The following is a 21,380-nucleotide window of genomic DNA, read 5'->3' as shown; positions in this document are numbered from 1 at the left end:
CTGGGGGTTTCAGTCCCAGTCCTTGGAAGGAGCAGAGGGGCCTTTTAGGAGTTTCATGTCTCAGTCCTTGATGGAAAAGCTTCTTACATCTCAGTCTGTCTGTCACGGTGGTTGTTAAACAGGTGAGGGTCTTCTGTGGGAGACCACCTGAAACTCAGGAGAAGTCCAGCCAGGCCGAGAGGTGGGACAGCTTCCAGAGCTGCTATTGTTGCAAACGGGGCACGGTGCCCTCTTCTTAGCATACAGCAAACACTCCTGTGAAAACAATAGCTCTACACTGAGCTTTCAGGTTTCAGGGCCCGTGGCGTGTGACTTTTCTCCTACAGAGCCAGATATAGACGGGGGGGGGGGTCTTCTCTTCAGTGGTCTCCCAAGGACAATCGTGAGGCAGATGAGGGAAAATTTGGACAGACTCTCACAAAGGGAAAGACCCCTAAGAGTCTGGCCAGGACTCTTAGGGCGGGGGGAATGGGATATTTGACAGAAGTCAGGGGAGGGGTGGACACCCTGCACTGTGCTGGAGTGGGCTGCTCCTCCCAGAATCCCAGTCTTGGGGCAAGCAGGGGAGGGAAAAGTGCTAGGAGTAGGAGTAGAGGTAGAACTGGGGAACAAACTAGAAACTGAGGGTCGTTCTACCAATTTCGGCCTGGATAGTAACTGGGCTCTGATCTGAAGGGGTCAATAAGAAATTTTCGCCAGGGAGGAATCCCCTGATTGTATCGAATTTTGCAATCTGATAGAAACAGCTTCCCAGAAATCAGAGTCACAATTTTTTTTTGGGGAAATCTCCAGAAATTGGGAAAACAGCCATTTAAATAATTTCCTTAACTTTTTTTTTGGGAATGACAAATCCCTCTCCGGCAAGGATACCCACAACTTGGTTAGTAGCTCTCTTTTGGGTTGCAGAAAGTCGAGCATCCATGGCTAAGAGATTTTAAAAGGGGCAACTCAATCCGCCCACCATTCCAGGGAATTGTAAAGAAAACACAAGCCCCGCACTGGCCCGTCAGAGACAAGTAGCTGCGCAGCAGAAAGAAAAAATATGGCCCCAAAGAGTAAATAGATTAAAAAGACGGAGAGAGAAAAGAGAAAGACTTACAAAACTCCGGCAGGGGCAAAAAGAAAAACTGGAGTGGTGGTCCTGTTGGGGGAATGACTCCTGGGTGCACGGAGCTGCCGTTCCCGATCCCGTGGGAGTCCCACCCACTAGAATGGGGTCTGCTCAACCCGGGGGTAGTTCCGCGGCCAGAGAGGCTAATCAGCCTTGTCCATGGGGTCCAGCGAAACGCTCAGGTCCACGATGACCCGGATTTGGAAGCCTTCAGGGCCCCACGTTCGGTGCCAGAACTGCAGCTGTCCGGCCAGAGAAATGCGTCCCAGCTAGCTCGTCAGCACAGCTAGCAGCACAGGGGGCACTTAACCCGATAGCCCAGCTTTGGGTCAGCGCCTCAGGCAAGCAACCAGCGCCATAGCTGAGGATGTTGCCAGGTGCAGGACGAGGCCAAGGAGTGGCTGCGGTCAACAGGATAGAAAGAAGAGAGCGCTTTCCGGTCAGGGCAAAGTCCAGGTTTATTGAGTGTCCCAGGGAGGACAGCAACTGAAGAGAGAGAGAGAGGGAGGGTTACATGAACTTATAAAGGGTGGGGAGTACAGGGGTGGAGCCAGGTCAGGAGCAAATGGGAATCCAGGGAGGAGTGGGGTACATAGGATTGACACAAAGGAAACACCAATGAAAACAATTTCAGAGAAGGGCCCCAGCCCCTGAACTAATCACTCTGAGCCCTAGACAGAAGATTCTGGAGAAAAAGGTGGTGGCAGGGAGTGACTGGCAGGGCGCCAGGGTGGGGTGGAGGAAGGGATACATTGGGTTACCAGGGAAACTGGGGAATAGTTTAAAATAGATACAATGGTAGTCATAATAATTGGGGTGACTGGCAGTAACTGTGAGGGGAGGGAGAACCAGGGCAGAACCATTTTAACATAGAGGGGGAACGGAACAGACCAACACAACACTGTATCTAGTTCTTTATGTGTAGTGTAATATCTGTGTTTAGATTTCCATCTGTATACAGTTGTGTAGGTATGTATTTCTATTGATGTAGTTTTTGGTGTATGTCTTTTTAAATAGCTAAATTGGTATTTTTATTGGTATATATGTCTGGTTTTATATTTTTAGATGTATATTGATCTATTTCTATGTATATTATATTTACATATATATCCAGATGTATAGCTGTATATTTGCATTTATATTTGCATATTTGCAGCTGTACAGATATTTAGATTGGTAGTGCTGTTTGTCTCTTTATAGATAGGTTTGTGTTCTGTATCTGTTTCTGGAATGTAATAGGTAACATTTAATCTGTATTCACATCAATATATTGTGGTAGTTGTATAGGTATTCAGTTCAATTTAAATGTGTATGGCGTAACTCTATTTTTTGAGTTCTTGGTAATAGAGAGAGATACTGATATTTTTTGTATTTTTATATGGGGTGTATGCTTGTTGAAATATGCAAGAAATTAATTTTCCCTTGATCTCTGTGTATAGTGAGTGTTTGTAGGGGTTTTCAATAACTTACTTTTGTTAACAGAAGTTGTTATTTCTATGTGTTTAAATAGTGTGGTGTAACAATTAAATAAATTGCATTCTTTAACTGAGATCTGTTCTATGTTGTCAGCGCTGGTGGAGCAATTTGTAAGAAATGCCATTTGTCAACTGAGATGGATGTCTTGTAATTTGTGCTACCCAAAGCCATGAGCAGATGTAAATGCTGGAGGATTCTGGCCATGAAAATCTCCAGCCATGCCCAGGACAAGCCCCACCTGCACTCGGGCTGGGAAAGGGAAGCACAGACTTGAGCTGGCAGCAGACCCACATGTTGGCTCAGAACTCACTACAAAGGCCTGCTGGCTTAGAAAAAGATCAAGTATAGATTTTATATATTCTATTTATTACAGTACATATGTGGGATCTCAGCACCTCAGGATGGAGGTGCAGAGAGGCCGAGACCACCCTTGGGGGCTCGGGAGTCCTGGAATGTTGCCAGAAGTGTCTGGTGGCAGGATTTTGATCCTACACAGGAGACGAGACCTGTATGAGGACTGGGAGGAATTCACTGGGTGAATGGTGAAGGGATAAGTTAGTTAAAGTGTAAAACACAGGGTTTAGGATTTTGGTACAGGGGGGTCTAAAGAAGTAAGATGGAGGAATTGGGGCGTGTCCTGTCCTTCTTCTTCTTCTTCTTGGCCTCCATCTTCTGTGGTGGTGGTGGCACTTTGGGATTGGTCATTACTAAAAGTGCACCGGTTAATAAGGGTAGAAGGTATTGGGGAGAAATGATAAATATTGTACACGTAACTTAGAGTATAAAGATAAGTGACCGCCCAGGGGCTTCGGCGGTGTGCCCATGGCTGACTTGCTGTGCAGACCTCTGTCGGGCTGAAAGAAAATCTTTTAGATAAACAATTAATAAACACCAAGACCGAGACAAGATCAGAAGTCTCTCCTCGTCCTTTGAAGCGTCGGCTCTTCAAGGCCATCCCTGAGAATTCCAGAACACCTAAACAGCAGAAGCAGAAAACCTTACAAGCCTAAACAGCCGAGAAACTGAGCAAGTGGCATTCTCTGAGCTATCACTCTCCGGACATAAATCAGCCGAGCAAAGAAGAACGCCGAAAACTTGCATACATATATTAAAATATATATATTACATAGTATATTGTAGGAATCCTTTAAATCAGAGGGTTTTGGGAAAGCTGCTCCTCAGTGAGGAGGATTTCTAGCCTAGAGGAACATAAAAATAAAAAGAAGACCATGGGCAGTGCCATTGCCGGAGGCCCAGGCTGTTAAAAGGAGGAATGGGTCGTCCCCTTCGTCGTCTGTATCCTTGTCAGTAATAAGTAGCAACTTTAGGGGCTCCTGGGCAGCGAGATGGAAAACCACCTCTCTAAACCAGAATGGGACATCTTTTACCAGAGGCAATTTTTGGATAAAGGATGTTCAGACATCTCAAAATATGAACTAAAAGACATTAATCTGGGTAAAAGTGAATAATCAAAATACAGACTTGAAGTCTATTACAGCGACCTGTGTGGGTCGCTGGGGATGGTGAGAGATGGACGAGAATCTTGTTTCTTGATCAGAAGGTTGGATTTATTGATATATGATATATAATACATTATGACTATACTAAATAGAATAAAGAGAGAAGTTTGCAGATGCTTGCTAAGCTTAGAATAGAAAATAAAGAATCTATAACAAAGTTGTGTCCAGGGACTCTGTCCCCAGCTTGCTCCTGTGATTGGCCTTTAATTATAAACATAGAAACATGAGCCAATCAAGGTGCATCCCATTGCATTCCACAGGAGCTGATAACAATTGTTTACATTCTTTTTCTGGGGGCCCTCAGCTTCCCAGAAAATGCAGAAATCTGAAAGAAAGGATTTCTGTGAAAAAATGTCTGCAACAGAAGTCTGCTTTTACCTTTGATTTCTGGAACCAGATCAAGTGGAAAATTTACAATTCAGTCCCTCTCAAAAAGGAAGAGACTTTGGTCAAACTTATGCCTGTCTCCAGAGCTTTAATGGAGAGCTTTAAACAGAATGATTGTAACAGAGACTTTCTCCAACAACAAAACAGAGCACCGGTTCTGAGACTTTAATTCTGAGTGGTGCTGGGCCTTTGTCCTCCTCTGGCGGGATCTCTGGTTTTGTTCAGGGTTCCTTCCCTTCTCGTGGCATGTCCGGGGTTTCTCCAGGCAGTGTAGACAGCACCCTGAAACCCGGGAAGGAGGAATCAGATCAGCTTCCAGCTTCGGTCATGTCCTCTGTTTTTTCTGGGATTTCCTGAGTTGCTGATGCTGCGACCAGGCATCCTCCCACTCCACGGCAAAATCATCCACCCCCAGAATTCCCAGGAAAGCGTTCAGAATTTTTGTTACATTACAAGAATTTAAGGTGTTTTGTGGAGAAAAGAAGAAACCTCACAACTTTATAAAAGTTGTAAAGCCCGGTATGCCTTTATTACAACATGCGTCGGGATGCAAGCCTCCCCAAAAGGCATGCGTACCCCTGAAGACCTCAGGTCTCCTTTAATCCCCCTTCCAAATGCATATGCATACAGTTTCACAATAGGTTCATACATATTCATTCTGCGTGACATTTATCGCCAGTTCTTCTTTTATCAAAGGAATTCCTAGGTCGGGGGCAAATTGACCTCTTGGTCATTTCTGTTTTCTTTTCTTTGTCTCCTCGCTGTCTCCGGCATGCAATTTTACCTTCAGCTTTGGCCTCACAGACTTTTCACCTCTCCTAGACACTTCACCTAATTCAGACTGGATCTCTACTCTGTCTCAGAGGGGTCAGGGGATGTGTTCTGGGGAGGCTGGGAATTGAACGGGTCCAGGAGATGAGAATTTGAAGAAGGTTTGCAGAAGAGGAGCTGCTGTTCCTGTGCCCTGCTCCTCTTCCGAATAAGATGAGGCTGGATCTTGTTCAGAAGTTGTGCAGGCGGGGTCTGCCAAGGGAGGCTCTGGACCCGCTCTGCCTGGCCGAGGGGCTGCAGAGTCACTCCTGCCACTGTTTCCCCTTCCCAGGAAGTCACCTCCTCGGATTGGGCTAAGGCAGGCAGTTTGCTTTGCAGCTCAGAGGACTCTTTTCATATAGATTCCTCTGCCAACACTCTTCTGGGATTTTCACCACTTTTGGCTCCCCAGCCTCCCATTACAGCAGGTGGGGGGGCTCTGTATTTGGCTCTGCTGGCAGGGGAGCGGGCAGTGGGCAGCAGTCAAGGCTTGAGCAGGGCAGGGAGGGCTCTGCCCAGAGATGTGGATGGGGTGGAGGTGGAAGAGCTCAGGAAAGTTGCTGTGGAGACACAGTTTGTTTAGAAGCCTTGAAGCCTGTCTCATTTGCTCCTGGGCTGGGGGAGAAAGAATGCTGAGATTGCAGATCAGACCTGAGAGTTTTCCAGCTGTATCCCTGTGGGCAGGGATACGGGGTGGAACCTGTAACAGTCCATTGGAAAGAGTTACAAATACAAATTCAGGATCTACAGCTGGAGAGCAGCCCAATTTGTATGAATCTAAAAGGATCCAATTTAGTGAATCCAGACATGAATTAGCAGGCTCTGGCTTTCTTCCTCTCACCAAGAACTTGGAGGCCTCCTCCCCAGCCCTTCCTGGCAGGGCTCCTGGAAAAGTTTGTTGCTGTGGTGACATTATTGCCAAGAACTTGGAGCTTCCTGGCAGAGTTCTTGGGACAGCTGATTGCTGTGACAAAACTACCTGTTCTTCTGGATCAGATACAGGAGTGATGAAAGGGAAAAAACAAAACACAGTCTGAATTAGCGGTAAGCCTTCCATTGCAACTACTTAATTGGTCTAACATTATTCAAAATTTAGAAAAAAAATTGGATTCAAAACAACAACTCCTTGCCTTACCTGTAAGACATGGTCATAATGATGTAAATCCACAATAGGAAACTCTTTCTCACCATGATATCAAAGAACTTATAGGAAGAATGTAAAAAAATTGTAACTTCACCTGATCAGCCTCCAATGTAACAGAGATGCTAACAGCTTGCAGTAAGCTCATCTCTGCACAACATCTTGCTAATGTGCAAATCAATGCTTTTGGAGAGAAGATTGCAGAATCTCAAGGAAAGGTAGGAAAAACATTGGGACATAATTTGAAAAAGGCTTGGGGAGAAAATTTGGGACAAAAAATGAAAAAGCTTGAAGGCTTTTCAAAAGGCCCTTGAAGCACAAACAAAAATTTTTGCAAAATCTGTTGGTCCTGTACAGTTGGACTCTGATAAAATGTCTGGTTGCTTTGCTTGTGGTAAACCAGGACATATGAAAAGAGATTGTCCTACAACAACAATCCAACCTAAACAGCCTTCTATTTGCCCTTGATGTGGGAAAGGGAAGCATCTTACTAAGTACTGTCGTTCTCAATTTGACATCAATGGCAAAGCTTGGTCGTTAAACTGAAAAAAGAGCACAGATTATCACCGCACCTCGACACAAGTAGTGGTCCCTCCTTACAGTCAAGTACCCAGTCAAATGGCATTGGTACCTCAGTCATTTACTCCTCAGTCAACCATCCCTCAAATGGTCCCAGCTCAATACCCTCAGATACAAGGTTCGAATTGGCCTCCTCAAAATCGATACACCTTTTAAATAATTTCTGTTATGAAAGTATTTCTACTGGAATTACCAGGTTTTTTTCAACAAAGACAGTACCTGTTGATTTTAGGCAAAGCTAGCAACAAAATTTTTAGACTTTCAGGCCTTCCAGTTGTTGTTTCAATAAATTGTAACAAAGAGCTAGTAATTTTAGCTATTGCATTAAACGTTCCTATGGTGACTTCTCCAAAAACACCTATTGCTATTGTACTTCTTTCACCCATGAATACAGCCAAGCAAAACAACTTTCCAGAGAATTCAAAGATGTCTGTGCCATTTGGAACCTCAAGTCCTGAGATCTTTTGGATGCAATGTTTGGACTGCAACCAAGCAAAATTGACTTGCTGCCTGACTGACTGTGGTAAAACAATTTACATTACAGTCATGCCAGATACTGGTGCAGATGTCACTGTAATTTCATGTTTTGGCCCAGCGATTGGGATTTGGTAGCTCCTGCAGGTTCCCTCACAGGGCTTGCAGGTGCTACCGTGTGTTTGCAAAGTGCATCCATGATTAACATTACAGGTCCTGAAGGAAAGACAGCAACAGTGCATCCTTTTGTTCTTCAGAAGCCTTTCACCATCTGGGGAAGAGACGTCCTGTCCCTCCTGTCTGGGGGAGCAGAACTGGAGGTGGGACTGTGATGGAAATCACGTCAAAACCTGCCACTTGAAAGCTGACCTGGAAAACTGATCATCCAATATGGATTGATCAATGGCCTTTAACAGAGAAAAAATTAAATAGCCTTAAAAGATTGGTAAAGGAGCAATTACAAGAAGGTCACATCACAGCCACAAACAGTCACCAGTATTCTTCATCCATAAGAAGATATCGGACTCCTGGAGGTTCTTTCATGACCTGAAGAAAATCAATGAAGATCAATTGAAGACATGGGACCTATTTAACCTAGACTTCCTTCTTTATCAATGATCTCAAAACACTGGCCTCTCATTGTCATTGATTTAAAGGATTGTTTTTTCCACATCCCACTTCATCCCAATGATGCTCAAAGATTTGCCTTTTCAGTTGTAGTCATCAATCAAAGAGAACTCATGCAGAGATACTACTGAAAATCATTGCCCCAAAAATGAAGAATTCACCTATAATTTGCCAACATTTTGTCACACAAATTTTGTCTCCAGTTCGACAGAAGTATCCAAGATCCATGATTCTGCACTATGTGGATGATTTGCTCATCGCTGCTCCAATGCAGCCAGAGATGGAGCAAACCCATGCTAGTGTTGTTACTGAAATCCAACATGTAGGACTTAAAATTTCTATACCCAAAATTCAAGAAGTTCCACCTTGGAAGGATCTGGGATGGAAGATGACTGAAAAAACAATAACACCACAGAAGATACAGCTCTGGACCAGTGTCACCAACCTGCAAGATTTACAACAGCTTCCAGGAGAAATCTATTGGGTCACACCTGGTTTGGGAGTCACCAACAATGAACTGGGTCCACTTTTCAATTTACTGAGAGGAAGCTGTGACATCAATTCTCCCAGAATTCTAATACCTGAAGCTTGTGCAGCCTGTGACAAGGTCATGGAGGCTCTCCAAAGATGACAAACTCACCACTGTATTCCAGAAAAGCCTTTCTTTTTTGCAATTTTAGGAGAAAAAATGCAGCTTTGTGGTCTCATTTTTCAAAGGGACCCTTCTGAGAGACATTCTTTGTTGATAATAGAATGGGTTTGCCTTCCCTACAGATTTCCAAAGATTATTTTCACAGTTTTAAAGATGATAGCAGAAATTGTGATTAAGGCCAGAACAAAATTGTTAAGTTTAGCAGGTCAAGAATTTGGAGCTCTCTATTTACCACTGAAAAAAGATTATCTTGACTGGGCAATGCAAATGCATTGCAAATGCAAAATTCTGCAAAATTCTGATGATTTGCAATGAGCATTGTTAAATTTTCCGGATATTTCTTCTGTTCATTACCTAGCTCACAAATTATTGCAGGTAAAATTGAGTTTTAGAGAGAAACCTATGTTAAGTAAAGAGCCTTTTAACGCAATAATTCTCTTCACTGATGGATCTGGCAGAAGTCACAAATCGGTCGTAACTTGGTTGAACCAAACAACTAGAACTTGGGAATCAGATATTCAAATAGTAGAAGGATCTCCTCAGATTGCTGAACTTCCTGCTGTAGTTCAGGCTTTTCAGCTCTTCCACAGCCTTTTGATTAATTAACACATTTTGCTTATGTTGCTAATGTGGTTAAAAGAATAGAAGGATCAGTTCTAAAGAATGCTAGTAATGACACTTAGATATCATTGGCTTTCATGGCTTTATACAACTTTGCAATAATGAACTAATCCATATTTTGTTTCTCACATCAGGGTTAATTTTTCGCTTCCTGGATTTTTAGTGGACGGAAATGCCAGAGCAGGCAAAGTGACAATGCTTATTTCAAACACCGTGCCAAACATTTTGGAACAAGCAAAACTGAGTCATGCCTTTTTTCAGCAAAATGCACAAGCACTTGTGGGAATGTTCAAATTTCCAAAAGTCAAGCTAAAACTATCATAAGTACTTGCCCTGAATGTCAGCTTGTGCACCCTCCTGTTTCTACAAAGACTGACCAACCCACGGGGTTTACAAAACCTGCAGTTATAGCAAACGGATATCACTAAATAGCCTTCCTTTGGTAAATTTAACAATACTCATGTTTCAGTGGACAAGTTCTCTGGTGCAGTTTTTGCTTCTCTTCACACAGGTGAAACAGGTAATCATGCCTGTCAACATTTTTTGCAAGATTTTGCTTCATGGGGTGTGTCCCAAGAAGTAAAAACTGACAATGATGCTGCACGTACAGCTCAAAAATTGGCCACATTTTTAAAGATTGTGGTGTTCATCACATCCTTGCTGTTCTTCACTCTCCCACAAGTCAAGCAATTGTTGAGAGGGCACATCAGACATTAAAACACATTCTAGATCAACAGAAGGGAGAGTAGTGGTCACACCACAGATGCGGTGGAACAAAGCTTTATGTGTTTCTAATTTCTTAAACAGCTCTGTGTCAGAACACAATCCACCAATTTTTAGGCATTTTTCCAATAACACACAGGCAAAACTGAAAGAAAATCTCTGTTTTAATTAGAAACCCTGGGAAAGGACCCACTGAAGGTCCTTTCTGATCAATCCCTTGGGGCAAAGGGTATGCTTCTGTCTCTACAGGTGTTTTGCGGAGAAAAGAAGAAACCTCACAACTTTATAAAAGTTGTAAAGCCCGGTATGTTTATTTTACGACGCGTGCCGGACGCAAGTCCCCCAACAAGGCATGCGTGCCTCTGAAGACCTCGGGTCTTCTTTTATCCCCCTTCCAAATGCATATGCATACAGTTTCACAATAAGTTCATACACATTCATTCCGTGTGACATTTAGCACCAGTTCTTCTTTATCAAAGGAATTTCTAAGTCGGGGGCAGATCGACCTTGTGGTCTTTTCTGTTTTTCTTTCTCTGTCTCCTTGCTGTCTCGGCATGCGAGTTTTTCCTTCAGCTTTGGCCTCACAGACTTTTCACCTCTCTTAGACACTTCACCTAATTCAGAATGGATCTTTACTCTGTCTCACAGGTGCAGGAATTAAGTGGTTCCCAGCCAAAAACCATATCACAGCCAAGAATGTGTTGACGAGTTCAAGACTGTAGAAGCACGTAGGCAGACGTGAGTGAAACAGAGGGATCATGGGTCATGCCTGATGTTCCCTTTTCATCATCAGGATCTGCAAACTCTTATTGGATGCTATTTATAAATGTTTCAATTGTTGGTTTCATTGTTGTAAGTCTGGTGAAATTGACAATGGGAGCAATCCTGTATTGCATAGGAACATTTGGGCCAAAGAACTTCCCAAAGCAGTATCTGAGTCCCAAGAATTAGAAATCCTTGGCCCTTTAACAATGGATTTCTGCCTTACGTTTACAGCTAATGATTGGTGAGGTGATCCTCCAAAGTACATTATTTTGCATACAAAATTTTGTTAGTCATTTAACAGATGACTTTTAACTTTAAAAAAGTGTCTTGGTTTGAAAAGACAGGTGTCTGCTAAGGAAGGCAGGAGCCTCCCCTGAAATGGAAAATGTAAACCCCCTCCCTTTCAATTGTTATCATTTTGAAATTAAGGGGGCCTCTCAGGCAAAGATATGGAATAACAGTTCTTTATTAGGGAAGAAAAGAAAAGTAAAGTAAATAATGCAGTAATAGAAAACAACACTGACAGAGTCAGGATACAACCTACACTTGTCAGGGATGGAGAGAGATGGGAAATACTGCCTCGGTGATCAGAATCCAATTTTATTGTGGGATACAAGTGCTTATATACTATTTCAGGGAGACTAGTAATGTGTACTACAATGATTGGGTTAAAATCACATACACAAAGTTATGCATATATCAACATCTCTTGCTTGCAGAGTTTAATGAGATTTTCTTTTTCCAGTAAATCTGTTTGATTTCATCTTCTGGCAATCTAGGTCTAATTTTCAAAGTTCTGTTTGCTTTTGCCAAGGCATCCCGTTATCAAATCTCTGATGTTAACCAGGTCCAAAGTCCTTCATCTGTCTGGTGTCCCCCAACATTCCAATAGACACCCTGTTGTTCAGGGGACTGGTAGCAATCCAATTGAAATGGTGGCTGCCATCCTCCTGGAGAGGCAGATATGGTTCTGTTGAAGCAGTGATCCTGTAGAAGGGTGTGGTCTTCCTCTGAAGATCCAGTGGTGGTGTAGATGGGCCTGGTCTTCCTCTGGGAATCCAGTGGAAAAGGCAGCTGCTTCTCTGGGAATCCAGTGGAAAAGGCTGTCCTGGTGTCCCAAAATCTCAGCTTCTATCCAGTTAGGAATCTTTGGCTTCTCCCTCTGGGCAGAGCTTCTCACAATGTGGGATGATGTAATTTTATCAGTCATGCTGTGTCACTCAATGGCACATTAAGAGCAGATGTCTCCCTGGAGGGAGGACTGGTTTGTGGAAGAGATGAAGAAAACGGCTCAATTAACAGAAGATAACAGAGACACACCTCTAACAGATGCAAATAGAATATACACATTACCTTGCAACCTAGGACAAAATGATGACAAGTGGCAGAACTTCAGTTAAAGAACTTTGCAACTAAAATTTGGCTATGATAAATAGATTTTTTTTTTTTTTGTATCTTAGTGGATATCCCTTGGATCTTAACAATCCTTCTTGAAACAAGGCAATAATAATGAGTAGGAGTATTAAGAAAAAACTTCTTAATACACACACAATTAGACTTCCTTGATGCACAGCAGTAATTGTCTGAAACAGAAATATAACATTTTCCAAATCATAGGCATATTGATTTTGGTCCTAACAATCGCAAACACCCATAATGTGTATTTTACTACAAACTCTTAGGCATATTTTACAAAGAGTTGTACATTTTCCTAACTTTTGTAGGATAATCCTTCAGTGTGTTTATATTAGAGTTTTTGGAACATGAGAGCCTTGATTTTTCAGGAACTAAGGTGGTTGTGAGGTTTTGAAAAGGTTAATAGGGAAATGTTGGCTTTCTCTTGCACTTGGTCAGAGAGTGGCTCTCTCTTAGCTGCTGTGAAATGGCTGTGGCATGTGGCCAGCACCATCTTCTCAGGATGGCTTGGTTGCTATTGCTGGCATGGCCCCACACCCTCGCATGCTCCTTTCCACTGTTTTTTGCTGGTTGGGCCCTCCACAGGGGCTTTTCCCACACTCTGCTTCTGGGTTTGGTGTCTGCAGCTCTTCTCACATCCATCCTTGGAGGAAGGCTCGGGGGCAGGGCCACTCCCGGTGCAGACATGGCGAGACTCCATAGAGGTGTGACTTTGGAGCCAGCCCACTCGCTTTCCATGGTGATGGGAAGTGCGGGGGACCCGATGCCAATGGCAGGGTCGATCTCAGCGGCCACGTAGCACGGTTCAATAGCTGTGGAATTGCCCTTCAACCCAGAGGGGTCGGAGCAGCTGCATGGTGTGGTGTACCCAGAGGGGCAGAAGTGCCCACAATGTGCTCTGCTCCCCCAGAGCAGGGTGGCATGGTGTGCCCACCTGAGTCAGCTGCCAGAGCTGTGGGGGCCCTCATCTCTCCACGTGTCTGGATTGTGCAATCGGCACCACCTGAGTGGTGTGGGACTCCAGGCAGCTCTCCAAAATGCAGTTTATTCCATCCAAGAGATTACAGCAGTCCAGGGTCTTGGGTGACAGAGCCTATGCCTACAGCTGTTAGCTCCAGCTGCAGGCAGGCCTGGTTTTGGTTACATTGCATTATGTACTTTTCTTTGCTTAGCATATTAATACAGTACAACCAATCTACACCTCAACTATTATCTATAGCCTATCATAACTACTATAATTACCATATTCATGTTACTGTTCTCCAATCACTAAAAGTTAGTACATTACAGTTTAAGCTAGGAGTTGTTTTTCAGTTTTCTTGCAGTGGGAAATTCTGAGACCTTTTTTCTACTTGCAGTTTTGCTGACTTTTTTGCCTCTGCTATCTTTCTGCTTGGTAAAAACATCTTCTTCTTTGAGATGGGTTTTTCAGACTTTGCTCTAAGTCATAAAAACCCCTTCTAACTAACATACCCTTTGCCTCCTTGGTTATCCATTAAGACTGGCTCAGCAATTGTTTTCTTCTATATCAAAACTTGCTTCCATCTCTATTCCTTCATCAGACTCTACATTTAAAAATCTTTCTGCTAAGCATGCATATCTGTGTGAATTTCTTATCAAACTTTCATCCTTCCCAACAGCTGCCGGCTCGCTGGACATCGTTGGTGTCCTCGGCTTGGGCAGCCCCTGGATGCTCTCTGTTTTCCAAGATTCCCCCACTCCCTGGGGCTGTGCTGCTTTCCATGACCACTCCGCATCGGTCAGCCACAGTTCCATTGTAGTAGGACACGTTTTCTCAGAAGTGGGGCCCGCCGGCTCCCGCGGCAATGCTGCTCATGCCCAGGGTGGAACAAAGAGGTGGCTGCGCTGTTGCCCTTCCCCCTTTGCCCTTCATAATCCAATTTCATAAGTCCAGAACAAGCACCCATGGTTTTATAATACCGATGGCTGCATCATCACCAAATGACACTGCCTCAAATATATTCTGTCCAACCCTCTCCCAAAAGGGCAAATCTAAAATGTCCCCTTCTGATATGTGCAGCTCATGGTTTTCGCACCAGGTGAATAAAGCTTATAGAGCTCGTTCATCATGGTTTATCCCTCTTCTTTGAAAGAAGAAAATCAGTACCTTCATTACGCAGTTTTCTGGTCCTGACATCCAAGCTCCCACGGTCTCCTAAGTGGTTCCAGTCCACAAAAACAAGGCTAGCAACCTCACAGCACTTCACACTACTTAGAAAACTCCTGGGTTTTCACCATATTGGCTCTGTCCCCGTTTCCAGCTCCCAGGCTGTATTTCTCTGGTTCCAAACACCAATCCAGGGTCTGATGCCCTTGTAATCTGCTTCTAATCCAGTTCTACACCGTTTTCAGGCTCTAACGCCATGTGTCTCCTTTGTTCTGTGCTTCTGAGTTCTTATCATTTCGGAGTTTACCACGTGTTAGGCCACATGAGGGGGTTGCGGGTGCAGGAGACAGAGATTGCTCAGCCTCGAGGTTTGTGTGGCACAGAGAGTGTTTATTTCCCAGGCTACCCCTAATATAGAGCATTTGAAAGACCCGGTCTGCATATGCTCATTGGTCTGAACTCCACGCCCCCTGGGGATCTGGCCAGTGAAATGCTTGCAGCTTCCTAAAAGACCTGACTGGGAGAAGCCCCTGGCAGTCAGTCCTGAGGCTTGGTAGCAAGCTTATCCATGACATTCGGTAACACCAGCAAATGGGTGCCTTCTTTCTGCTCAGTTGTATCAGGTTTCACTTTGGTTTCAGTTATGTCAGGTTGAGATTAAAGGCATAAAAAGGATGCAATTTTTACAATAAACAGATCTCCTTTGGATGCATGAGGGGGTCCCTGTTGCTTTGTTCTCCACTGCCACATGCAAATCTGCCTTTTGGGAGTGCTAATTCAATAAATAGTCGCTATAATAAACAAAGCTAGGGCTATAATTCTCAAAAAAACTTAGAACTGTCTCAAGGTGTTTTGTTTTGTTTGACAGAATACCTTAGGTGTGGAGTTGTGGTGGTGTTCACAGGGGTCCCATGACAAGGGAAGAGACGAGAATCTTGACTCCATGCTTCAGAAGGCTGATTTATTATTTTATTATATATATTATTAAAATGATATATTAGAACTATACTAAAAGAATAAAAGAAAGGATTTCATCAGAAGGCTTGAAAGGAAAGGAAGGGAATGAATAACAAAAGCTCGTAACTCTCAGAGAGTCCAAGCCAGCTGACTGTGATTGGCCATTAATTAGAAACAACCACATGAGACCAATCAAAGATCCACCTGTTATGTTCCATAGCAGGAGATAATTATTGTTCACATTTTGTTCCTGAGGCCTCTCAGCTTCTCAGGAGGAAAAATCCTGGCCAAGGGATTTTTCAGAAAATATCATGGCTACATGGGGTAGAGAGTTATATCTTACAGGCTGCCTTAAAAGAAGAGATACTGCAATCCCACGAAATCACATCAACCAAAGCACTCCCAGTCTATTAATAAGAATTAACAAAGTCTGAACTTCGAGATAGAAAATATCTCAAAGCTTTGTACGTACATCCATCCATACAATACCACTGTGATTAACTACACTGACACACAGGTTTGCATAAGTACTATTTTCTCAAATACACTGGAGTATGGTAGACCAAAAGAAAACATCAATTGCAGAGTCTAAAGCATGTGGTTAAATATTCCCTTTGTGTTCACAGCTTTAAATTAAAATTTACCCTTATAAATAAAGGTATTAGAGATTACCCATGAACTCCACAGATTTTAAAAAGGTGTTTGAAGGCTAGGTCTGAAGAAAGAGAGGTATTTCATTAGAAGGTTTCAGTTGCAGAGTTTTCTGACTATTTGCCACCTGTCACTTCTGTTTACAGTGTCTATAAAATCATTTTCATGCTGAAACTCACTAACAACTACCTTCCATATTTATTTATGGTTAGGCACTCATGCCAACTCCTGCTGAAGTCAAGAGCAGGTTTCTAAATATAGCAGGAATAAGATTAAACCTGAATGGTCTGCCAGTGCTATCACTGAAATATTGATTTGTGTGTTTTCTTATTTTTTGAACCAAAATATGACCATGGCAGCTGGTATGCAGATGCAATAATCACAGAACTGAAGTCATTTGAGATTACAGAAAGGTTAAAAATTATGCACGGGAAGGCAATAACAGGAATTTCTAGCTAACAAAAAATGGTTTCTCCTGCAGCCTTGAGGTCATGTCCTTATACCCTTCTCAAAAGAAAACTTATTCATTGAACTCTCATCATCATCCCACACATATTTAAATTAATTGGAACTATTGATTAGTCCATGTCAATTAGCATCTTGCTTTTTCTTTCTGCTGACTAACTGATTCACTTTCAAATCATAAATCTTTCAAGGAAAAAATATACCATGCAGAGGAAAACCCAAGGCATAGGCTTCCGTACATGCTATTGGCAATCCCTGTGTGACAGCCTCCTGCTAGCTTCCTACATCAGACACAGGGCAACTTCGCTGCAGCACTGACTTTCTTAATATTGGTGACATTTTAAAAATCCAAAGACACTGCTTGTTTTAAAAGTCCTAAAAAGAGCATTCTGAGTTCCTGATAGCAAACATAGAGGGACTAATTTGCTTTAGGAGAGAAGGTGTTTGTGCAGTTGGATGACAGCTTGTATGTTGATGTGGCTGTGGGGATTTATATGTTTGCGCTCCCCTTGTTTGAGGCAATGAGCGCAATGTCACCTGTGCATAGCCGACACCACAGTTTAAGACTATATGCCTTGAAGGTGCAATGCTTTATTTGTAATCAAAGGGGAAATGTATCTAAACTTATTAGGATAAGCAGTTCCTTTGCAAACAGACTGATCTAGAAACTTTGTCATTTTTAAGGAGTAAACTCCCAAGGTTATAAGGAAAATGCACATATGCTTTTCATCACCGTATAGAATTTTCTTGGACACGATTTCATTTTTCTGAAACTGGACTTGTACACCTGCAAATACATATGAAGGGTCTTGTTAAATTTATTTCAAAGGTATTTCAGACAGCAGGAGTAGCAGTAACATCTTTCATTTCAACAATGCTTGTTGGTTTCTTTTGTACTTAACTCCTAGACTACTCATTTCCTTAAAATAGGATTTAATTTATGCAGAGATATGTTATTGTTTTAGTCTACAACTGTTACTCAGAACTGAGTTTTGCAAAATGAATGCTCACAGAAGTGCTGATTTGACAATCTTAAGTACTGCAGCATTTTAAAGAGATAGGATATTGGGATCTGTATTCCACATCTACTCCAATAGATGTGGAATAGAAACCACATTACCTGTGACTTCCTTTCTCAGTTAAAAAGAAAAAGAAGAGAGAAATAGCTGGGCTTTAGCTGTGTGTCTGGATATGAAGCCATGTGAGATTTTTGAATGGCTTCACACAAGTTTTTCAAGTTTTCTCGGTGTCTCTGAGTTCCCCAGCCCTTGGACCACCACTGGCTGGTTTTGTTCGTTTTGCATGGCTTAATTTTTAGAGAGGAGGAAAGAGGGCAGCCACCAAAGTGGGATTTCTCTGAGGAGCTGCTAAAAGCTTTCTCCACGCAGGCAAAACCAATCACTGACTGGCTCTGAAAATAGGCCCACTGCTGAACCAATTAGAAAAGCTGGTGACGCCTCTGGGACAACATATTTAAGAGAGGAAAAAAGGTGCAGGAAGCTCTTTCTGCCTTCCGAGGGGGGCTGCGGGAACAGCTGAGCCCCTTCCCAGTGGGGTTGGTGGCTCTTTCCCATCAGGGCCGCCGGGCCCTGCTGCCAGGACCCATCCCAGCGCCGCCAGCAGCTGCGGCCAAAGCCGGGAGGTGGCCCTAGGGACAGGAGCAGGAATGGCCCCGCTGCCTGTGCCGGGAGCAGCCCCGGGACCGGTGCCAGGGGAGGCCCCACGGCCGAAACTGCAAGTGGCCAGGGCCACAGGAGCCCACGCAGCCACCGCCACCTGGGCGCGGCCCGCGACACGCTTTGCCTGCCAGGCCACCAAGAGCCTGCTGCGGCGCAAACCAAAGGACAGAAACCTTCTTAGCAGGACCACTCTCTTTGTTCTCAAGGCTAAGACAACCATTTGCATGCATTAGTCACTGCACTGGGGGAATAGAGGGCTCAACAATGTCTGCTACAGCTAAAGGAATTCAGCATTTGTTACAATTCGACTTGTTCTCAACACCTTCTTTCTCTGGGAATTGCTCACAGCATTTCATCAATGCACCTCGCAAATGCTTTTGCTGACTGAAGCTGCTTTGCCTTTTTCCTTCAGAAATGAATGAAGAAAACACAAACTGCCTTCTGAAATCCTTCTGCTCCCTTCCAAATCAGTTCACTACCCAAGCACAAGCCACAGACTCATTCCTGATTCCCTCTGGGAGATAGGAGGTAATATTTTGCTGCAACCAAAAAGTTATTAGAAAAAAAAAAGAAAGCTGTTGGCGCTAGGTGGAGTTAATTATTCTTTGCATTTGTTCCAGTTAATTTGGTGGGTATTGCTGTGAGCTGGATAAGGGGAGGGGCTGAACACTAGACCAAAAGGGAAGTAGAAGTGGAGAGGGGACAGAAAAGTAGGCTGTCAGTAGAGAACAGACTTTTCCTTTGGCTGGGTACTCCCTAGTAGCCAGCCAAAGGAAAAGGGCAGAGGGATCGTGCAGGGCTGGGAAAAGCAATAAAAAGCAGCATTATCTTGGCGTGTGTATGTTCGGCTCTCAGGAGAGAGAGATACACAGCTGGCTCAGTTGAATCCTTACTGATAAGGTTCTCTTTTGCTTTAATAACTTTGTCTCCATTAAATTGTATCCAAGAGTTTGTTTATTTCTAACACCTCTCTCCCAGCAGCTCAGAGCTGCATTGCACAGCGCTTGCTGTGTGCCAGAGAACACAAAGCAGGCTGGCCTGGTGGGCCTGAATATTCCTGCCAAACACTCTGCATCTCACACCTTTTCTCTGGCTCAGTGCAGAACTGCAGGATTGCAGGCGCTTCCTCCCAGAGCTGCGTGAGGCGCTGGCTCCTGCAGATGTGCCCTGCCAAGCTGTCCCTGCCTCACGCTGGCCTCGCTTGCCCTGGCACAAGAGCTGGGCCTGAAGGAGGCTGCCCTGTGCTCCAGCCTGCCGAGCACCCCGGCTCCCTGCCCCGGTGCCCAGAGTGCTGCACACACTGCTGACCTTTGCCAGGAGTTGCAGGGCAGCTGGCAGAAGAGGAGGAATCCTCAGGCAGCCCAGTGGCCCTCGGCTGCCCTGGGCCTTTCTCTGCTCCTGGGCACACTCCAGACAGCCAATGCCTCCAGGCTGGGCTGTGCCCAGCATGGCTGCGCTTCCCCTCGGCAGCAGCCAGCTGCCACCTGGGCTCTGAGAGCAGAGGATTCGCCTGCTGCCAGGAACAGGCACCCAGGGCCCGGCTGCTGCCTCTTGCAGCTCCAAGGGCCTCCTTCCAGCCTGCCTCTGCCGGGGCTCAGCCTGCTCCGGCCTCTGCCGGGGCTCTGCTGGGGCTCCACCCCAGCCAAGGCTGGGCCCGCTCTCACCTCATGTTGTCATCTTATTTCAAAAGTTTCATACCTTCTCAGTGATTTCTCATGGCCATCTCCTTACACCACTGATTCCTTCTTTTTCACAGCACAACCAACAAACTCAATCTCTCTCCTCACCTAACTAACCCACTCTTTTGTAGCACTCGTCTTCTCATTGGACACACCTGTGGCCTATTAGGGACAGGCCTGCTCCTAATCTTTGGTGATTAGTACAGCTGCAGCTCCTCAGGGGTGAGATTGCCTTCTGCACTATTCTCTTATATTCTATCCCTCCACAACCTCCCAGGCGCTGACAGCTCTGCACCACAGAAGACCTTCCCGAGTACCCTCTCTGATCTTTCTGCTTTCTAACTTGAGCAAGGCTCTCCATCCACCAAAGACATTGCACTTAGGGATACAAATCCAAGTGGCAGGAACTCAAATGCTCTTGAGTCACAGGTCAATGCCTTCATCTGCACAAGGGGTTTGGGCTGCCCAGTTCTTCCTTTGGTTTTTCCTGCAAATGCCATTGCTTTTTCTGCCTCAACTAGAAATACCACAGCTAGGCAAAAACCAGCCAGTGGGTCATATTCCAAAGGCAATGTGCTCTGGGTAGGATGAATGAAGAAGATCCTACCCCCAAAAACCAGCTAGTGGGTTGTATTCCAAAGGCAATGTGCTCTGGGTAGGATGAATGAAGAAGATCCTACCCCTTTCAAAGCACACCAAAGAAGCCCTAAGTGTGACTGAGGACCAAGAAAAAATAACTGGTAATTCAAAAGGAAATGCTGAGTTTTCTGAAGGGGTCAGAAGGAGGGGAATCTTCCAGATGAGCTGATATTTCAGAAACTTTATTTAATTAATCCTAATCTATAATCCTATTCTACAAAACTCTTCAACAATCCTACTCTAGAATCCGACTCTACAATCCTACTCAAAATTGGCTATGGAGATAATGTCTTGACACAATTGTTACGTTCTCGTCTCCTACTGCTTCTTGATTGAGTTGATGAGTGGTGCCAAAATGGATGCTGGTTTGGCTGTTGTAACAAATGGATGCTGTCCACAGGAAAAAAATACAAAAACAAAACAATGAACCAATACTTTCCAAGCTCAGTGCTCCACAGCCTCAATCAGGATTCCTCTGGGTCCTAAAAAGACCCAGAAAGTAGAACAATGGGACCATCTGCTCCCCATTTGTCATGGGCAGGACCTTGCCATCACAGGCGAACCTGGCCCAGAATCCCACTCATCTGTTTATTGTGATGTCTTCATCTCCCTGGGATTTTTGCCCTGCCAGTGCTCTAGAAATGGTGCTTTCTGTCCCTGGGGTTTCTTCCTTTCAGGAAACTCCAAGGACTCACATAGGTCCCTGCCTTTGCAAGACAGGCATTGTGCTGATTCCCACAGGGAGACAGAGCAGTGTCTACCTTTCCATGCCCTGCTCCTCATGTGCTGGATGGCATCTTCCTTCCCAGCAGGGCCAGCCCAGTGGCACCAGGTCCTGCAGTTCCCTCTCTGCCACACAACCTGGCAGTAACCCTGGCAC

The 21,380-nt window shown here is 44.4% G+C and overlaps 1 protein-coding gene across 1 annotated transcript in view; it reads right to left on the bottom strand.

The window, feature by feature from the left end:
* Nucleotides 1-1,254: 1,254 nt before the first annotated feature.
* The window catches only part of LOC131571253 (serine/threonine-protein kinase PAK 3-like), a 76,712-nt gene continuing 56,586 nt past the window's right edge, over nt 1,255-21,380 (bottom strand). The window contains 3 exon segments of the mRNA XM_058823897.1: nt 1,255-1,353; nt 12,939-13,152; nt 20,823-20,890. Of these exon segments, the coding sequence (XP_058679880.1) occupies nt 1,255-1,353; nt 12,939-13,152; nt 20,823-20,890 (381 nt within the window).

This window comes from Ammospiza caudacuta, chromosome Z (genome assembly GCF_027887145.1).
Source record: "Ammospiza caudacuta isolate bAmmCau1 chromosome Z, bAmmCau1.pri, whole genome shotgun sequence".
Taxonomy (NCBI): domain Eukaryota; kingdom Metazoa; phylum Chordata; class Aves; order Passeriformes; family Passerellidae; genus Ammospiza; species Ammospiza caudacuta.
This window is presented reverse-complemented; position numbering and strand designations above follow the sequence as displayed.